Genomic DNA, 18,758 nt, shown 5'->3' with positions numbered 1-18,758 from the left:
TTCTATGACTACCCTGCCGTGGGCTGAAACAGGCCAACACATAATAAAATTTTAAGACAGACAAAGGTTCCTAGGGTATAGGGTATAAGATTACATATCTCAATCACTTTTACGATTATAATTTGTGGAATTTTTTACTAGTCACGGGGGGAAGTTCCCCGTTTCCCCATCCCTCCCCTCTGCAGATGCTCATGACCGTGTGATTGCATTTTTATCGATGTATGAGAGTTTTGAGAGTGCATAGCACATCAGCACTCATCTTAAGTGGTCCAGTGCAATTAATTAGAGTATAACTTTGAATACTTCTGCATAGAGTGGGGGAACAATCTTTGTTTTAGGATTTATTAGGAAACAACAATGAAGGCAAATGCCATATTTGGTTGGTATATTTGAAATACTCAAAGATGAAAATATATGAACCATCATGTAAGAATAGGAAGGAATAAGTGTGAGTAGAAAACACTTTCATTAATGGGAAACGAATTATTAATAATTATCATTTGTGATATGTGTGTCCTATAAGTTGCTGGGTAGAGTGAATAGCATGATCATATAAAGTCTAAACATGAATAAATGAATTTATGATGGCATAATTAAAAAAACCTTATGGAGAGAGAGAGATTGCAGAAATAAATATGGTTTGATGGAGCAGCAAATCATAAAATTTGTTGCAAATGTTATGTGTATTTCTTTTGTTTGTGTATATTTCGCTCCTTTTCCGAGAATTTTATTTTGTTTACTAAGACTCAGTATACATAACATCTGATCCACACTTTCAGGAATCCTTCATTCATTATCATTTTATTTTATTTTTTATTTTTTTAGTATCAGCTGTTCTTCTGTCTTATCAATATCACATATGCTGGTATTTTATTGTAGATCAACAACGTCTTATAATACACAGAATATTCATTTTTATTCAGGAATAGATATTTTTTTACTGTCTGTTGTTTCCAAAGATTTTAATAAAAATGTCTCTATATCGGTAAAAAACTTTGCAACCTCAACAGATGCTATACTGCCCAAGCAAAAGAAAAAAAAATACAATTTTTCTCATAACATCCGCTTTCAAAAGTTCCAGAAAACATGTGTAACAGCTATTTGGAATACAGCCATCGGATACAGAAAACGCTCAACTCATGACAAGTGACAATATTCGATTGGATTGGTTGACATAATAACCAATCACAGAGGCTAGATGCTGAGTGAGCTCAAAATGTTAGCTCACCCAGCCTCACCTTCTTAGCAGTTTAAAAATATTACAAAGCTAAGAAATTGACCCACTTTACATCTTTTCGAAGGGCTTAAAGGTGTATCCATTTTGAAAGGACCCCTGCACTATTAACGTGAATGTGACGCAATGCTGATGCGTCGAAAAGTGCCCTCTTCATGAAGCTCTAATGCTTTATTGCCCTTGTGAGGAGGAAAATGAAGCATAGGTATATTTTGTTCAATTTTAGGTATCGCAAGAAGTCTGCAAAAAATTGTGTGAGTCTTTAACAGGAATAAATGCAAAAACATAATATCGGTGATACTGATATTTCGTCGATGAGCACCGCACACCTAGCACACCCGGAATATTCGCCCTTGATATATATTTATATATATTAGAGAGAGAGAGAGAGAGAGAGAGAGAGAGAGAGAGAGAGAGAGAGAGAGAGAGAGAGAGAGAGAGAGAGCGGTCTAAGAAAGACTTTAGAAACTTAGAAAGCGCGTTCTAAGTGCGTGTCGAGTTTCAACTAGAGGAACTTTTTTCTAAGCCTTTCTTCGTCATGTTCCCGAGTTAGTCGATCGCTGCATGACAAATGGCTTCTTTCTCTGGGAACTCAGGTTTTTCTTCCCGTAAATTCAAGGGGAAAATATTGTGTTAGGGACCACGAGATGGCGGCCCTTGTTAGTTGTCTCTTCACTGGAGGCCGCTTAAAATAAGTGATAGTCTTGGACCAGCTATATTTGATTGGCTACCAGTGGCGACTGAACTAACCACTCAGTCTTCAAAAGTTAGACAGGGCTAAATCTGCCTGACCTACTGTCTGTAAGGGAATAAAAGGTGAATGACTAGCGCCATGGGCGACACACCCGACTTCCATTGAGCTACATAGGCGCTCAGTTTAATGTTAATAAATGTAAAGTTATACACTTTGGTGTAATGAGATAGTTATTGTCATATTTTATTAGTGGTATTGTGACAGAAGAATCTGGTTAGGCTAGGAAACTTGGAGTTTTAACAGACAGGAAGTTGAAGAGAACCATATAGCAAAACTGCAAATACAACTTATTGGATAATTGTAATGTTGAAATGAATCTTGAAATATAAAGATAATAAATTCATTCACCCTCTTTATAGAGCATTGATAATACACTGATAATGAACTTAACTACTGTGCTCAGGTTTAGTCTCCTGGTCATTTACTGTAAGTAGCCTGTTCCATTTTGTTTTGTAATGTCATCAGCAATACTTTTTACTGTCACAGTATAGATCAGTTGATCTGATGTGATTTACTGCATGTGGAAAAGAGAAGTAGCTTAATGGAATGATGTTTGGCTTATGCTCGATTGGCTCATCAGTATCACAACTTATTGCAAAGAGTCACAACTTATTGCGAAGAGGCACAACTGAAGAGTAGGTGACAACTGGAAAGACATTTTTGATTTTGAAATATAGAGAAAAGGAGATATTCCACATAATTATCGCCCCATCTCCCAGTACCTTGATTGCCATGAACATTAAAGTTATTCACTGGAATTCTAGCAACTTCAGTTAGTCATTGTTTATCACCACATTAACTTCTTATAGTAGAAACTCCATAAGAATAAAAGCCCAGTTTCTAAAGCCCAGGCAACATTCCTATCATGTATCAACATGACAATGCCACTGTCCACAAAGTGTGGTTTGTACATGAATGGTTTGATGAGATGAGTATTTAAGAACTTGACTACTCTGCATGGAGCCTGATCTCAATTCCATCGGACACCTATGTGATGAATTGGAATGCCAATTGGCTAGGCGGAATCGCCTGACGTCAGTGACCATTTACTGATTAAAAATGGAAGAGAATAACCCCCAAAACATAACAAAATCTAGTGAACTGGGAACCCTTTCCAGACTGATGGCTGTTCTAGAAGTAAAGGGTGGACTAATTCCATATTAATGTCTAATATGAAAATATTAGAGTGAATGTCAGGATGAGTAGTCGTTTGCATATTTTTGATCAACTAGTGCGTATGTGTATTTGATCAGATAGTGTGTTTCCTCTGACGTGTTTTAATTTACAGAGGGTGAAGGGGGGGGGAGTTATTTTAGCCCTAACGAACACGAACTTTTGAGAATAGGTAACCACCCCGTCTCCATTATTTTGCCTTCACAGACAACATACTCCCGGTTTCCAGAAGGATAGAACTTGTTTGCGTGACAAAGTTTAACTAACTCGGAACCTCAAATCGAATCCATAATTGATTTTCTACTGGCATCGCAGTTTACGGAAACACAAATGAAACACAATTTCATGTCTACACAGTTATTTGTTTTATATATAATTTATCTACTTTTTCATAATTTTTATAGGTGTTTGCATTAAATTTGGTCACCAAAATATTACTCTTATGAAATATATTTTATAACGACAGCAATAAATAATAAATCTTGCAGTGCTTTATGTTTCTCAAAGAGCGTAAGTAGAGCTCCTTTAGCCCCATCTAACTTTAGGAAATTGGAGGAATGCCATCCGCTACCATCAATCCTTTATGGTATCTGCACTCATAACTATCCATGATATTTAAGGAAGAGATTTAAGGAAGAGGCAAATAATTGTGCTACCATCTCATATTCCTAGCGTGAATTATAGGATAACAGTTTTCTCAGTTTCATGGTTGACTTGATTTTTCCGTGGAAAAAAATCCTGTCTAGAAGCAAAAAAAAAAAAAAAGTGCCTTTTATTATTAAGAAAAATTAATATGGGTTCAATTCTAGTCGGCAAGTAGAAGAACTTTTCTGAGTTTTTTTTTTTTTACTTAGTCTACCTTTTGTGCAGGTCGAAGAATTTTTCTTCCAAGAAAGATATATTTTAATTACGCAACTCAGAAAATTCGACCTTAGAAATCACATATTAGGATTAAGACATTGATTGTGTGATCTCTCCTACTCTGGCTACTCACAAGTCTGCAAATCATTGGTAGAAATGAACTCAATTACTGATGATGACAATGATGAAGGATGCCTGCTTTTCGATTTCCAAAATTAGAAGTAAAAGTGTTCCAAGTTCTATCTACACTCTTTGGGTTATGAAAAGGCAGTAGAGGATTTTATTCTATTGTACCCATTGAAAAAAACGAATTCCCTAATGATGTTTATTTCCCAAAAGGATTGTCGAGGCCATTAAGCCCTAACTTTTGTACACTAGCACGTAGGCAAACTCTACCCTTAGCCGATGACGGAGAGCGAGTCCAAGACTATCAATGATTTTAAATGGCATCCGAGGAGGAGAAGGAGAGTATATTATATAACTACTGTATTACCACCTAGAAGTACATAACCCAAATATTATATATTATTATCTGAAACAATGTGGATTCTGCGATCGGTTTTCTTAAGTTACGTGATTGAAAACCTTCCTTGCTTTTTCCAGAGATCAATTAGCTCCGAAAACAGTCAAAGTTATATATTTCGAAACCATCATTAAAGACCTAGTGCTTTTCCCAGCTATTTCGGATCTTTAATAAGCAGGATGGTGGTCTTACACTGGATAATGAAATTCACCTTCAATCTTTACAATTATCCATACCAGTTAGGACCTGTGACTTTTTAGTTGGGCAGTAGACAATTAATTATATAAATAAATATAAAAGTGAAAGTATATTAAAGATATTTTTCACCGATTGGTAAGTGCCAATCATGGTCAGGTAACTTGGCTTCTTCGAGACCTAATGTTGCTCTAAGGAAGTCAACATCACATCATCATTAGTCATTTACTGTCCACAGCTGGACGAAGACCTCCACCAAGTCCTCCATTAATTCGTATATGGAGCTATGTCACTGTCATCTCTTTAATCTAACCATCCCACTCTCTCTTTATCTCTAGGATACCATCCTGATATCTAATTTGTCCATTTTGAGTGTTACTTCTTGCAATATGACCTGCCCATTGCCATTTGGAAGTTTTAGTGGCTGTTATAATGTCCTCTCACCCTAGCCTGAGCTCTGATCCAAGTATTGCGTTTCTATCTAGAATGGTACATAGTCTTCTTTTTATGTACATACTCTTTGAAAAATTTGTTCTTTTATCTTGAAGGATGAAATATCCATCCATATCCACATGGGAATATCTGATTGAATTTCAACTGAAAAGTCGCAATAATTGGACTTGGCTTCTCTTCCTATAAGCTAACTGAATTCGAATTCAGTTTGTGTCCGACCAAAGGCAGCAATTGTTAATAGCTCGGCTGCTGGAGGGACTTTAATTATCATTATAAGCTTCAGAATTAATTATTAAAAATTATAATGGTTATACGTTTGACTTTATATATTTAATTAGTATAAAATTTTCACACGTTTCAAAATGCAGAACTTGTGTATCGTTATCTCCTCTAGTGATAAGGGGGCGGATCTTGAGCTCCCTAAGTAACTCTTTGCAATAAAGAGAGGGGAATGGAATCGAAAAGCGCGTCATCTTTGAGGTTGTATCACAACTCCTGAAGAAAAAAAAAAAAACAAAAAAAAAACGTAATGTTCGTTTAGCAAGTAATATGAAACACGTTTATTTATAACGTACGTTATGTTTCCTCTCACATTTTACATAGCCTACAAAGTTAGGAAACAGTCATTTTGATGGTTCTTTTTGTGGATATGTATACAGATATCAAGAAAAAACTTTTTTAAACTCATTAATAAACAGATTTTTACCTATATGTGTGTGTGTATTTCATTTATACTTAAAGAAACTTCTAGAATTGAACTAGATAACTTTCCTCATAAACTCGCGTGAACTAACGAACGTTAAACTTTTTCAGAAGAATCGATATGGGTGTGGATTTTGATACTGTTGCAAGGATGTGTGAGTAGGCGCAGCATTGCTTAAGTGATGAGTATATGGTTATTCTTTTTCCTTATAGCAACCCATCCAAATTTTTTAGGTATGTGATTATCGTATACTCTAATAAAATATCGTCAGGTAGTAACTTTTGGGCGCATGTCACAATTTTGGATTGTTTATTACTGTAATGTCTTATTTGACTCCCCCCCTACAAGAAATATTTAATTTAGTGCAGTATTGGAAATGTTTTAGGGGGGAGGGCAATGAAAATATGCCTTACCTTAAAGCAAATGCACCAGAGTACTAACGTTTTGCTCTAATACCTTCATAAAATTGCTGTAATGTGTCTTTGGGTATCATCCACATTTTTATTAAAGATTATTAGATAAATTGATATATTTCATGCATTATTAATGTATTTATCACATGACACATTTACAATGAATGTCAATAACATTAATAAACAAATAATAACCAATTGAGGATTACAGGCTAGCAGAAGTTGTATACAAATTTCTTATTCCATATTCTGGACACTTGCTTTCCTTATGTAATTATTATTATTATTATTATTATTATTTGACATCTCCAGGGAGTCCAAAGACTCATCGAGGGAGAGTGTGCCAACAGCATCGAACGATTGGTCCCCTTCCAACTACTAACCGCGCTTATGGAGTAAAATGAATAACATTATTACTTGGGTACATACAAAGAAATCACATGACACTAAGTGATGTAGTGACACAAAAAGGTAATAAATTCATTCTAATGATTCTAAACTTTCCTTAGTTATAGCCATGGACACTATCGAGATTATTCTCTAAATAACTGAAATCAGAACAAGCTCTTTTGATAGTGAAAAATACCATGAATAATAGCAAAACCCAGCTATGTGTAGAAAGTTGCACAAACATCTTGGATGAAGGCATTAACTTCGAAAAGTTATCTTAGGGGTATCACATTCCAAGGAATTTGTATCATAGTGGATATCATGTCCCATGGATATCAATAATCATTTAAAAATAACTACCTTTCCAGGGTTGAATAAAATATAGTGGTTAAGAGAACAGAATGGTTGGGAAAGTGGTGAGTACTGTTTGAGATATGGTGGTAGACAGTTGAGCAGTAAAATTTTGAAATGTTTCTTAATGCTTTAATATAATTTACTTCCGTTTTTTGAAATAAAAAGATCTAAAAAATTTATGTTATAATTCATAAAAATTTTAGTCCCCCCCACCCTTTTTTTTTTATCTGAAAATTCACAATATTATCACACAATAAAATATACAAGTTTTCTCAGTAGGACAATTGGAAGAACAATGGGGCATCTGCTTTCAAATTGGGAAAAAGGCCAAAGTTCATTTCTCATTTTGATGAGAGGAATCTTTATATGAGCATTTTCAGTTGAAGGTGAGTTAGCCAACCTTATACAGAGGTAACAAGATTTTTCTCTTGGAATTTGAGTTTTTCATCCTGCAGAATACACCAGAGAACATATGCAGTTAATAGACAATAATGCTATTTAGTGACTAGTAGATGGGACAGCGAAAACAATGGCTTGTGTAGTTGTAGGACCTCCCATAATGAGTTCTCTGACTCCATGGAGGCGGTATGTTATAATAATAATTATTGTTATTATTTTGTTCAAGTTTCTGGATTACAAGGGGTAATCACTCCTGTCTTCATGTGCTGGATCATCGGATTTAAAAAAAAAAAAAAAAAAAATTGGCAGGAAAAAAAAGTGCACAGTGTCAATAACTTCTGGAAGTCGTTTTGGAAGCCAGCCCGGATTGTCAAGTGGTTAGCGTTTCCGCTCTCCAGCCAAAAGGCTGCAGGTTCAAATCCTACCATGGGCATGGATATTTGTGATTGTCTGTGAAATTACTAGTGGTAGTGTGCAGTAGATGGCATTGGTATAGATGATGATAGTAGTTGCAGTTTGCTGTAGTTGTTGGAGACATAGAGTTGTAGAGTAAGCGCCCTCCCTCCCTCGATCAGTCTTTGGACTCCTTGGAGATGGCATGTAATAATAATAATATAACTTGGTATACAGACAATTGTTGAGTTCAGACTCATTTCATGGAAGCAGTTATATGTGAACTTAGTATTCCCAAACCCATAATACTAATACACAGCTCAACAAATGATGCAAATTCCTAGTTACCACACAACAAATGTATTCATCCTAGATCCCATTTTTTTAATGATATGTCTCAATAAATCAGTAAAAGTTCTACAAACTGATCAATATCTGTATTTTTTAAAGTTATTTAAAAGTCGTTTGTAAAGTTCTTTTTTTTATTAAATAAAAAAAGCTTATTTTGTTCAGCTTGTAGTTACTCGCAAATTGGCAGAATATACTCTCCGCTGCCGAATGTATTTGTCGAGTCCTGCTATAAAAAAAGTGCAACCTTTGAAAAGCTACTTGAGATTTTTTTTTGTATTACTCTCATAACACTAAAGAAAAGGTTTTCTTTTCAGATAAATGCAGGTTATTGAGTATCTATATGACTGGAACTTATTTCTGAATGAAAAGCAGCCCACATATTTTGAAGAGTTTGAGCACTCCATTGCATGTAATAATTTGAATCTCAAGTCATCTGGTGGTACTAGTCATATTGGAAGATTGTTTTGTTCCAAAGCTTTAAAAATGAATTTTCTATCAGTGTTGGTTTCAGGTAAGGTGGATTTTTCATCAGTTATGAAATACTTATCATATGTTTGGGGATGGTGAGAGGACTAGCACATTTTGAAGCGTTATTTGATTGTCATTCCAGAAATCTTGGTCACTCCTTCTGCAATACTGTATTGTAGGGCATTATTAAGGACTGTTTAAATAAGAAAAGATGCTAGACAACAGAACTATTGGAGAGTTGCATTTACACAAATTACCAAGGCTGTGGTGCATAAAATATCTCATAGGACATAGTATCAGAACATCCCAACTGGTGTATTATTATTATTATTATTATTTGACACCTCCAGGGAGTCCAAAGACTTATCGAGGGAGAGTGTGCCAACAGCATTGAACGATTGAATCCCTTCCAACTACTAACCACGATCAAACTTGCTTAACTTTTTGCGTGAGCCATTAGCAGAGGCTCTACCAATCGACCAACCTTTGCTATAATAAAGCATTGGCATATTGATATACATTCTGTAAGAAGATGTGCTTTGCATTATGGGATAATAAAGGTAATGTGATGTGAAATCAATAGTTTAATTGTGAAGATACTTCATGTACAAACTTTTGTTTGCTCATGATTCAGTAAAGGATTAGAAAGTCTTTGTATCCAAGAGACGTGGGGGAACCCTCTTCCCTTTAAAATTCTTTAATCCAGAATATTTAAATGATATGGTGGTACACTATTTTGCTATTTGTATATGAAAAATATGACCACTTCATTGTTTTTTTAGCTGTCGATATTTCCATGGTTCTAGCTCTCTCAAATGAGATGGCAAGGTTGAAAACAGTCTGGTTACTGACTTTTCCCATAATTCATCACCATATACATGTGTGAAAAGAGTGCTTCGCATTACAGAATACTGAGGCAATGTGATGCAAAATCAACAGCTTCTATATACAAATAGCTTAATCATATACTTCACACTTGTGTAGATTAATAAAGAATATAAATAGAATATAAAATATAAAGAATATAAAAAAGAAGAATATAATTTCTCATCAGGTTTAATGTTGAAATGAACATTGACACATAAGGACAAGGAATTCATTTTTGTCTCTTTACAAGGCCTTGATATGACTGCACCTGGGTTACTGTGCACAGATTAAGAGGGGATAAAGAAGTTGTAAAGGGTGTAAAGAAGAGTAACAAAAATGATATTGGGATTAGGGAATATAGATTATTCCCTAATTCCAAGTATATGAACTGCAGATATTACTAAACAGAAGAAAGAAGGGCTTTATAGAGGTCTATAAAATAATGAAAGTGTTATAGGTTATCAACCAATAAATTCCTGAAAGTAAAGTTTGTGTGTGGTTAAAAAAGGGGTAAGAACTAGACTTTTCTTTCACAGAGTGGTGAGTGAGTGGAACAATTTACTTGTTGAAGTAAAGAGTGAATTTAAGAGAAAGTATGACAGCTGGTTTGGGTGATCTATGGCTTTCCTGGAGGTCTCAGACAATAATAACATATTGTTCCAGCCTCAGTTAACATATCTTGAATACCTCTAGTTCATTCACTTATAGTTCTAGTATTCTCCTTCCTTTTATGCTTTGCACATCACCACTCTTAAATAATTGTACTATATCTTCTGTATTTTTCACTTTACCACTGTAGCCATTCAGCACTGCAACCCTTCCATAATCATTCTTCCTCTCTTACCACATGGCAGAACTCTCTTTTGTTTTTTGATGGTATGAATGTCTAACCTCCTCTCATATCTTCCTTACCGTGTTAGTCATTTTTTCTATCCTACATCTGATTGTAGGCTTAAAAGCTGTTATGCATATTACTCCATTTACTTCCATCCTGAGTAGGCATAATTTTATCCTTAGCAGTACTCCTTCCTCCCTGAAGATGCTAAATCTCTCCATTTTTATTCCTGCCTGTGTCCACAGTTAAATTTTTTACATGTACCAATAATCCTTAGCCACATTAACTCAGTCAATGCATACACTTATTGCATTTATATCAGTATGCCTTGAAGTAATATTTCTTTGAAAATGCATAAGCTATGCTTACATTACCAGTTCACAGCCTCTCCAATCTTTCTTTCCCATCAGTATAATTTGATACAATCCCACTCACTGAAAGATTGTAAAATGTAGTCTATTAGAAACATTCAAACCTAAGGGTATTCACCTTCATATCAGTGAAATTTAAATCCACAGCTTGTTGGTTGAAGATCATTGATACTGTTCACTTGACAAGTGATTCCAGCAAATGCAATCCATCTCTCTTAACTACTCCAGCATTTCTTCAGTTTCACTCTTTTTGCATTAACAGATTGTACACTCTTTGCTTCACATAGTTCAACAATCATTCTTCATCTCTGTTCTGCTCTGCTCACTAGTGTCATTCCTAGATAGCATGCTAACCACTTTTCCAGCTATACTGTTATCACTCACTTGCTGCAACCAATTCCCCCAACTGTTTTTCAATGTCCTGTTTTTTTTTTAATTTTTCAAGTCATTTGTGCAAAGCCTTAATTATTTTCCTTGTATCACTCAGAAATACAAGAAGCTTTATTAACCAGCTGCTTGTCAGCATGTCATTAAAGATAATTTTCATTTAACTTTGTTGATATATTGCATCCCATTGCTTTGTATGCCTGTGGCATGGCATGAAACCCTTTTTATGAAACCCTTTATAAGTGTCATTTTTAACAGACTTCAAAAGTTGGCAGTAGCAACTTTGAAGGATTGTCACCTTCATTCATAACACTCATTTTGGAAGGTCTGCATTAGACAACACAAAACTTATCATGCCACTCCTTAAACTCATTTGCTGTTTGAACTCTCATCTCTGTCAGCACTTTCCATGCAAGAAAAAAAAAGCTACTCATTTTATTACTCCCCATTCCTTTTGCCACTTCTGTGGATGGCCCTTTGTCTGTTTAAGGTGATAAACATCTTAAACCTAGGCTGTGTGGTTTAACATGTTTATCTGGTTTACCTGGTGTCTCTTAACTTCTTAAATGCTTCAACTGCTGACTACATGGAGATTGATATGAAAATAATAATATATTGAGGGTGTCACTGTCATAACTCTGCTGGCCCTGGTTAGCACATCCACTCTTCAACCAACAGGTCATGGTGTGTGAATCCCGCTGTGGGCATGGACGTTTGTGATTGACGTACCTTGTGTACTACTATAAAATTTGATATGGTGCAGTATGACCTTTGCTGTTCTTGCACCATTAAAACCATAAATCATCATCATAAACTCGTTCATTTTATTCCGGATACTCCTGGTGTTTGTACATCGTAAAACCAGGCTTCAGTTCGGTGATGCAAAATTATATAAGTAAAGTGGATATTAGATCCAGCATTATTTCAAAGCTGAAACCCTAGATCTGTACATCCTCTCATTCCCCAAGGTTATTGTCTCCAGCTGATCCTTCCTGTTATTTTCCCCACTAGCAGCGGTAGTGTCTTTCCCCTAACATACACACTTGTCTGAAGAACACTCAAAACTGCCTGCATCCTTCCATGTTTAGATGCTGTCTGGTAGATAGTGATAGATGCAATCTATGAATCATCATTGTCATCTCATCTACGTTCTTACCTTGTTTTGTTGCCATAGTCATGCACTCTTCTAAAATTCTATTCTGCACACTATGAATCATCTTACTCCACCTTTGCTACGAGTTTCCCGGTGTTGTACTACCTTACCCCAGTCCTGAAGATATTTTCAGGTGCAAACTTTGTTTGCTCACACTTGGATAAAGGATTAAACTAAATTTATTATAGTCTAACCAAGTGAAAAATAAACTTTCAACATCTTCCTCTAAATCCAGAGTAATTTAATAAAAAGGTGGCACACCTTTTGGCAACTCCTATAGGTAAAGATGACCTCGCTATTGCTTCTGCTTGGTATCTCCACCTCTGGGCCTGGCTGCCACTGAAGAGACCTCAGTAAAGGTCGAAACTAGACTGGACAGTGGCCCTTCCTTTAATGCATAACATTATACATATCCGCAAGGAGATGTGTTTTGCATTATGGGAGATACTGTGATAGGAGTGATGGTAGCTTGCTCCACCTTTGTTACGAGTTGCCCGGTGTTGTGCTACCTTACCTCAGTCCTGAAGATATTTTCAGGTGCAAGCTTTGTTTGCTCACACTTGGATAAAGGATTAAACTAAATTTATTATGAATCATCAAGTTTCTATACATCACACTCTTCACAGCTCCATCATTCTTCTTTTACTGGCATCCCTTATTCTTCCACATTCACTCACTCTCCTTTCCTACATCTAGAGAGATCCTTACTCCTGTACCCTGTTGTCGTTATTTCTTCTCTCTTTTCCTATCTCTTCTTTGCTCTTACCTTGTTCTTTTTCTTGTTTCACTTTACTTGTTTCACTTCTAATTCTTGTTTTCCTTGCACCAGTTAATCTGACAAGTCTTTTAATCTGCATTCATTCTCCTCAACTTAGTCTTTGTCTTCCTTTCTCACATATTCTGTCTTTACCTGATCTTCACCCACATAAAGCTGTCTCAGAACATCATTTGCAGTCATGCATGATGTGCAGTGTTATCTCATTTGACAACTATTGCACATTTTGCTCACCTTAAAATATGTGACACTCATACCTTTGCTGGCACTCACTCATTATCATCACACTCTTTCTGCTACTACAAAAGCCCTCCTTCCTTTGACCCCCCCCCCCCCCATCCTGAAAGACTGCTGCTTGTAAGAGTTCATTGATAACTGTATGAATTTCTGGAATCTCTGTGAACAAGTGGTGCAAAAAAATGAAAACATTTTTTAATTAAAAAATTAATTTTTTGCATCACTTATTCTTAGAAAGATGTTCTGTAAATATCAGAAATCATCACCATTTTTGTTTCTTATTATTATAACAAATATGCTTGGAGGGTTGCATAAGGGTCAGAACTGAATAACTGGAAGAAGACTTGGACATACCTGTAAGACATGCAGAGAACTGATCTAAGCTTCTGATCCAATGTTTTGATCCTTACCTTCTCATGTGTTCCTTTTATTAGATATTATTATTATTATTATTCGTGACACCTCCAAGGAGTCCAAAGACTCATCGCAGGAGGACACCTATTGTACAACTCTGTCTCCACCACTACACCAAACTTCTACTGCCAATCAACAACATCAGCGCCATCTACTGCCCACCAGCACTACCGCCACAGCTAGTATTTTTTCTCTGTAAATTGTATGTGTTCTGAAGGACTGATTTGTCTGTATGCAGGATGAAAAACCCGAGTTTCCAGGAGAAAAACCCTGCTACCTCCACATGAGATCGACTTACTCACCTTCGATTGAAAAAGTTCATATAAAGATTCCTTCCGTCATGACGAGAATCGAACTTAGGGCTTTTCTAATCGAGGGGTGCAATGTACCGTCATTCTTCCAATTGCGCTACGGAGGTGCTTAATACTATATATATATAGTATAGTATATATATACTATACTATACTATACTATATAGTATTATATATACTATATATAAAAAAATAAAATAAAATATACTATAATATATTAAATAATCTCAAATTTTATTTGAGAACAGTGCACCTGCACTGTTCTCAAATAAAATCCGATCCTGTAAGTGGCAAAGAAATTAAAACTTGGTACGAACTTTATGTTAAGAGTTAGCCATGACTGTAATTAACTGTATAGAGGTACTTTACTGGAAGTATAAATAATTTCTTATGCCAATTAGAGAATTTTAGTGGTGTCTGGAATAATCAAATAAATTTCTAGAAATCTCAAGTATAAGTATAATATACTGAAAGTAGAGAAAAGGAATTAAGATTGACCGACTATATAGAAAGGTAATGGATAAAGATAAAGCATAATAAAGTTAACAAATGAAAATATAGAAGACAAGTCTAAAGAAATAAATAGATATATATAAAGAAATCGATAGACAGATTTAAGATAGAAATATTACAAGGGCGCAGTAACAGAAACATAAGTAAATATTAAATAAATAAAAGAATGAAACATCAAATTTTTACAGCCCTAGCTCTTCCACTGCCAGACCTGTTCTGAAATATTTCCTCTGTATTAATCTTATAAAAACCCTTCAGTAATATGTATGTCTGAACCATATCACCCCTTTTCTGCCTGTCAGGCAATTTCTGTAGCCACAAATCTTCAACCTATCCCCATAAGGTGCATTCCATAGACATGTGACATCTTGGTTACTCACTTCTGGATCCTCTCTACCTCTTCCTCATCCCTAAGAAACCCACGTGACCAGAATCTGTGCACAGTAGTCAACATGTGGTCTTATTGAGGCCTATAAAGAAATATAATAACCTGCTTGTCAGCGTATTCTTCATTAACCAAGTAATCTGATGAGCTGTTTTAGTCACCTTCTTATCCACTTCACCAACTTTATATTCTTTATATGTGCCACAATTTATTGATTAGAATGCTATGTATCCCTGTCAAAAGCCTAGCCTTTGCAAAATCCAACAGTATCACTGTAAACCAATTACCTTTATCCAACTCAGCTGTCACTGTATTATAAAAGGTGAGCAAGTTACTGAGGTAAGAGCTACACTTCACGAAACCATGTTGCCCCATATAGTATCCCATTTTTGTCTGCTTATTCTTGTATTTTAGTCTTAACCATCTTCTCTAGTACCTTGACTACGACTCCTGAGATGCTGATTGGTTGTTAACTTGCTACTTCAGTCTTGGAGCCTCCTTTATGCAATGGAACCATTTTCCCCTCTTTCCACCATCTTGGGACTAATCTGGATTAAACAATGTCGTCAAAGGCACTGCCAGTTTCTTAGCGCCCTATCATAAAACTCGAGCTGGTATACCATCTAATACCTTAGCTGTATTCACATCAAGGTTCTGTAATATGCTATGCACCTCCAACTCATTTACCTTAGTTTCCATATAAGCTTTTGCCTATCTTATTATTGCAATATCTCCATATGGATGATATGCTCTTGCAAAGTGTTCACTTAGTAATTCTACTATTTTGCCTGATTCACTTACCCCCCTACTATCAATGTTCATTAAAATCATTCTGCCATGAACATTTTTTCTTTTACTTGCAACATACAAAAGAACTCTTTGCGATTATCTTTGGCTTATACTGCTAATTTCCTCTCATACTCTGATTTTGTCTTTCTTACTATACTGGTTATCCATCTGGTCTGTGCTTTGTTACTGCTCATGTGCCTGCTGGTCACCTTTCTCATTGAATTCCCTCCACAAATTTCTCTCTCTTTTTTTTTTTTTTTTTTGTAGCTCCTGCTTAATGTATTTATCCATTTAATTCCTACTTGATTTATTCTCATGACTCTAAGCATGCAATCTGCTATTACTTCCCTCAAATACTCCTTTGCCACTTCCCATGCACTATCAACATCCAACTATTGCAGTTCTCATGCCTTGGCACCGATCCAAGAAATCTCATAAGTTTATCAAACTTACCAGCCATCATCATGCGTATCAAGGATTTAGGCCTAGCATGGCCTGTTCCGCCCTTAGAAGTCATCGTTGAATCGTTTAAGAGGACGTCCTGGTTTTCTTTTTCCTAATGACTTGTACTTTAAGGCTTGTTTTGGTAATCTTTCTGTTTTCATTCTTTGAACGTGTTCCATCCATTTGTGTTTATATTTTAAAATTTTTTCTTGGTTTAATTCTTTCATAATTTCTTCATTTCTTTTGTGATCAAATAGTGGGATCAAATAGATAATATGGAAATAACGGCTGGTAAGCCGTTAATTTCATATTATACCCTCCTCTTAACTGAAAGTTCCACATATTTTGCCACCTCTCAGGTGAAGATCACTCTCACCAGTTGGTGGCAATGTGGTCATATTAGTTACAGACCAATTCTCTGATGCAGTTATTAGATTTAATACTCTCAAACTTCTAGTACACTCCATCACATGCTACTTCAGGTAATTATTCTGCATTAACTACAAAATTTCCTTCTTCCATTGTGTCCTTTCCCTTTCTGATCTGTGTTCCCATAGTTGAAGTCCCTGATAATAATTACCTTCCCTCTACTCATTGAGCATTCAGATGCATACTGTCTCCATCATCCTTTACATCTCCTGGTCTGTGAAAGCAACTAACTGTATATTTTGTTCTGCTGGCCAGATTGCCTCAAATGTATTATTCCTGGCCTGCAGTTTCTGACAACTCCTACTCTCTTTGGTTGTAGTTCATCTGCAGTCATTAACAGTACCCCTCCCTCTCACATTTTTTTCTCTCTGTCCTCCCTGAAAACACTATACCCTTTCACATTCTATCCCACTAAGTATATCATCTTCAGTCAGACGTGTCTCACTAATGTCAATAACCTTTGGCCAAGATGAAATATTTATCTATCTATAGCTTTAACAGCCTTCCAAGTATCCTTGGATTTCCTAACTGTAATACGAGGATATGGCAGTTACCTCTGCCTCTAGATATTCTTGTCTGTAAATTCCATGTGTTCTACTGGCCAGTTTGTCTGTTCTGAGGAATGAAAAACCCGAGTTTTTGGGAGAAAAAAACCCTCTACCTCGGTGTGAGACTAGCTAACTCACCTTTAGTTGAAAGAGACCAGATAAAGGTTCCTCATGTCACTGACGGGAATTGAACCCAGGTCTCTCTGACCAAAGGGTCATCTATATTGACTGAGCTATGGAGGCTCTCAAGATGAACTAACCAATGTCAAAAACTCCTTTCTCTTGTTCTGAATGTTCATGGCATTAGTGTACATAAAGGGCAATGTCCCTGGACCACCACTGTCCTTATGCTTTATATTAACTCTCCCATTCTGATTTGTTACCAGTGATACTAACTTACGCATTTTCTGCATATTCTTACATTCAGCTGCCTCACTGGTACTTGTGTACTCACTCAACAGCTCCCCCCCCCCAAAGTTCTAGTTTCCCTGATTTTGCACATTGAATTCACATTACTCAGCAACACTTTTTCCAGACCCGAACACTAAATCCATTCAAATACAAACCATCCATCTTGTATAAATCCTTTCGTCTGTCAAACTCACGCCACACATCCACAAACTTCACATCATTCCTCCTGCATAATCTATGCATTGACTCATTTGCTATCATGGTCATCTTTCTCTACTCAGCTCTCTCTCTCATACTGTGGCAGCAGATTCACCATTTTAACTCTCTCATTCTTTTCTTTTGCCACTTTCAGTAACTCTTTCATGTTTTCCCTCATACCATATCTGTCTCCTTTCAAATCATTTGTTTCAGCCAAAGCAATCAAGTCTTTTATTTTATCCTTTTTGCATTCTAATAGCCTAGCTAACATCATTGATTTTTGCACCCAGGAAGCACAATTTCACCATACTCTCTTTCTTGCCAAGCACACCTCTTATAATAGAATTGCTGTACAAGACTCACTCCTTAATTTTTCCTTCTCTCTTAGTCAGGCATTCCTTTCTCTTTTCTTGCAACTCTTTCTTTCTGTTCTCAGCTGAACTACTTGCCAGACGTTTTTGCATTTGCTCATGCATTGTCCTGTGACTAATGTCCACGCCACGAAACTGCACCATCTTCCTCGTTACAGCTAACTCTTCATTCTTCAAAATATAATAAATATATGATTAACATTATATTCTGGCAATAATGATAGGGAAATTAAGATGCAGCTAAGCAAGTATTATTCAACAATGAACATGAAGATAAACATCTTGAATGGCAAGCATTTTCAAGTAGAGCAAGGTGGGTCGATGGGAAATTGGACGATAAGACTTATTTGTGCATATCGTCACACAGAAGATTCTTCTAAGAAAAAAAAATACAGGAATTTTTTGAGTCATTACAGAGAGAGAGAGTGAAAGAAAAGATGACATGTAAAAAGAAAAGTTGGTTCTTTTGGGGATCTAAACAGTAGAGTAGGAAATGAATACTAGACATTATAGAATTGTTTTTAGAAAATTTGGAGAAATGAACAAGCATAATAAATTTCACTGTAAGAATAAGTTATTACATGTTTAATACAGATGTGCTTATATGTTTTAAATAATGGTTTTACAGATGTAAGAGAAAACTAAATTGAATTTAT

General features: G+C 35.8%; 1 protein-coding gene across 4 annotated transcripts in view; it reads left to right on the top strand.

The window, feature by feature from the left end:
• The first annotated feature begins 5,763 nt into the window (after positions 1 to 5,763).
• LOC150107189 (uncharacterized) overlaps positions 5,764 to 18,758 on the top strand; it is a 217,939-nt gene continuing 204,944 nt past the window's right edge. For 3 of the 4 annotated variants that reach the window (XM_090391050.1, XM_090391047.1, XM_090391049.1), the window contains exon 1: positions 5,766 to 6,129. In XM_090391050.1, the coding sequence (XP_090247176.1) occupies positions 6,078 to 6,129 (52 nt within the window). In that variant the 5' untranslated portion in view covers positions 5,766 to 6,077. Of the gene's footprint in view, positions 6,130 to 18,758 lie in introns of all 4 variants that reach the window. The other variant, XM_090391048.1, reaches the window with a different exon arrangement.

The sequence above is a fragment of the Typopeltis vanoorti genome, chromosome 4, assembly GCF_054136105.1.
Source record: "Typopeltis vanoorti isolate ZY-2024b chromosome 4, IOZ_Tvanoo_1.0, whole genome shotgun sequence".
Classification (NCBI taxonomy): Eukaryota; Metazoa; Arthropoda; class Arachnida; order Uropygi; family Thelyphonidae; genus Typopeltis; species Typopeltis vanoorti.
The sequence above is the reverse complement of the archived record's forward strand: the minus strand, read 5'-3'. Positions and strand labels throughout refer to the sequence as shown.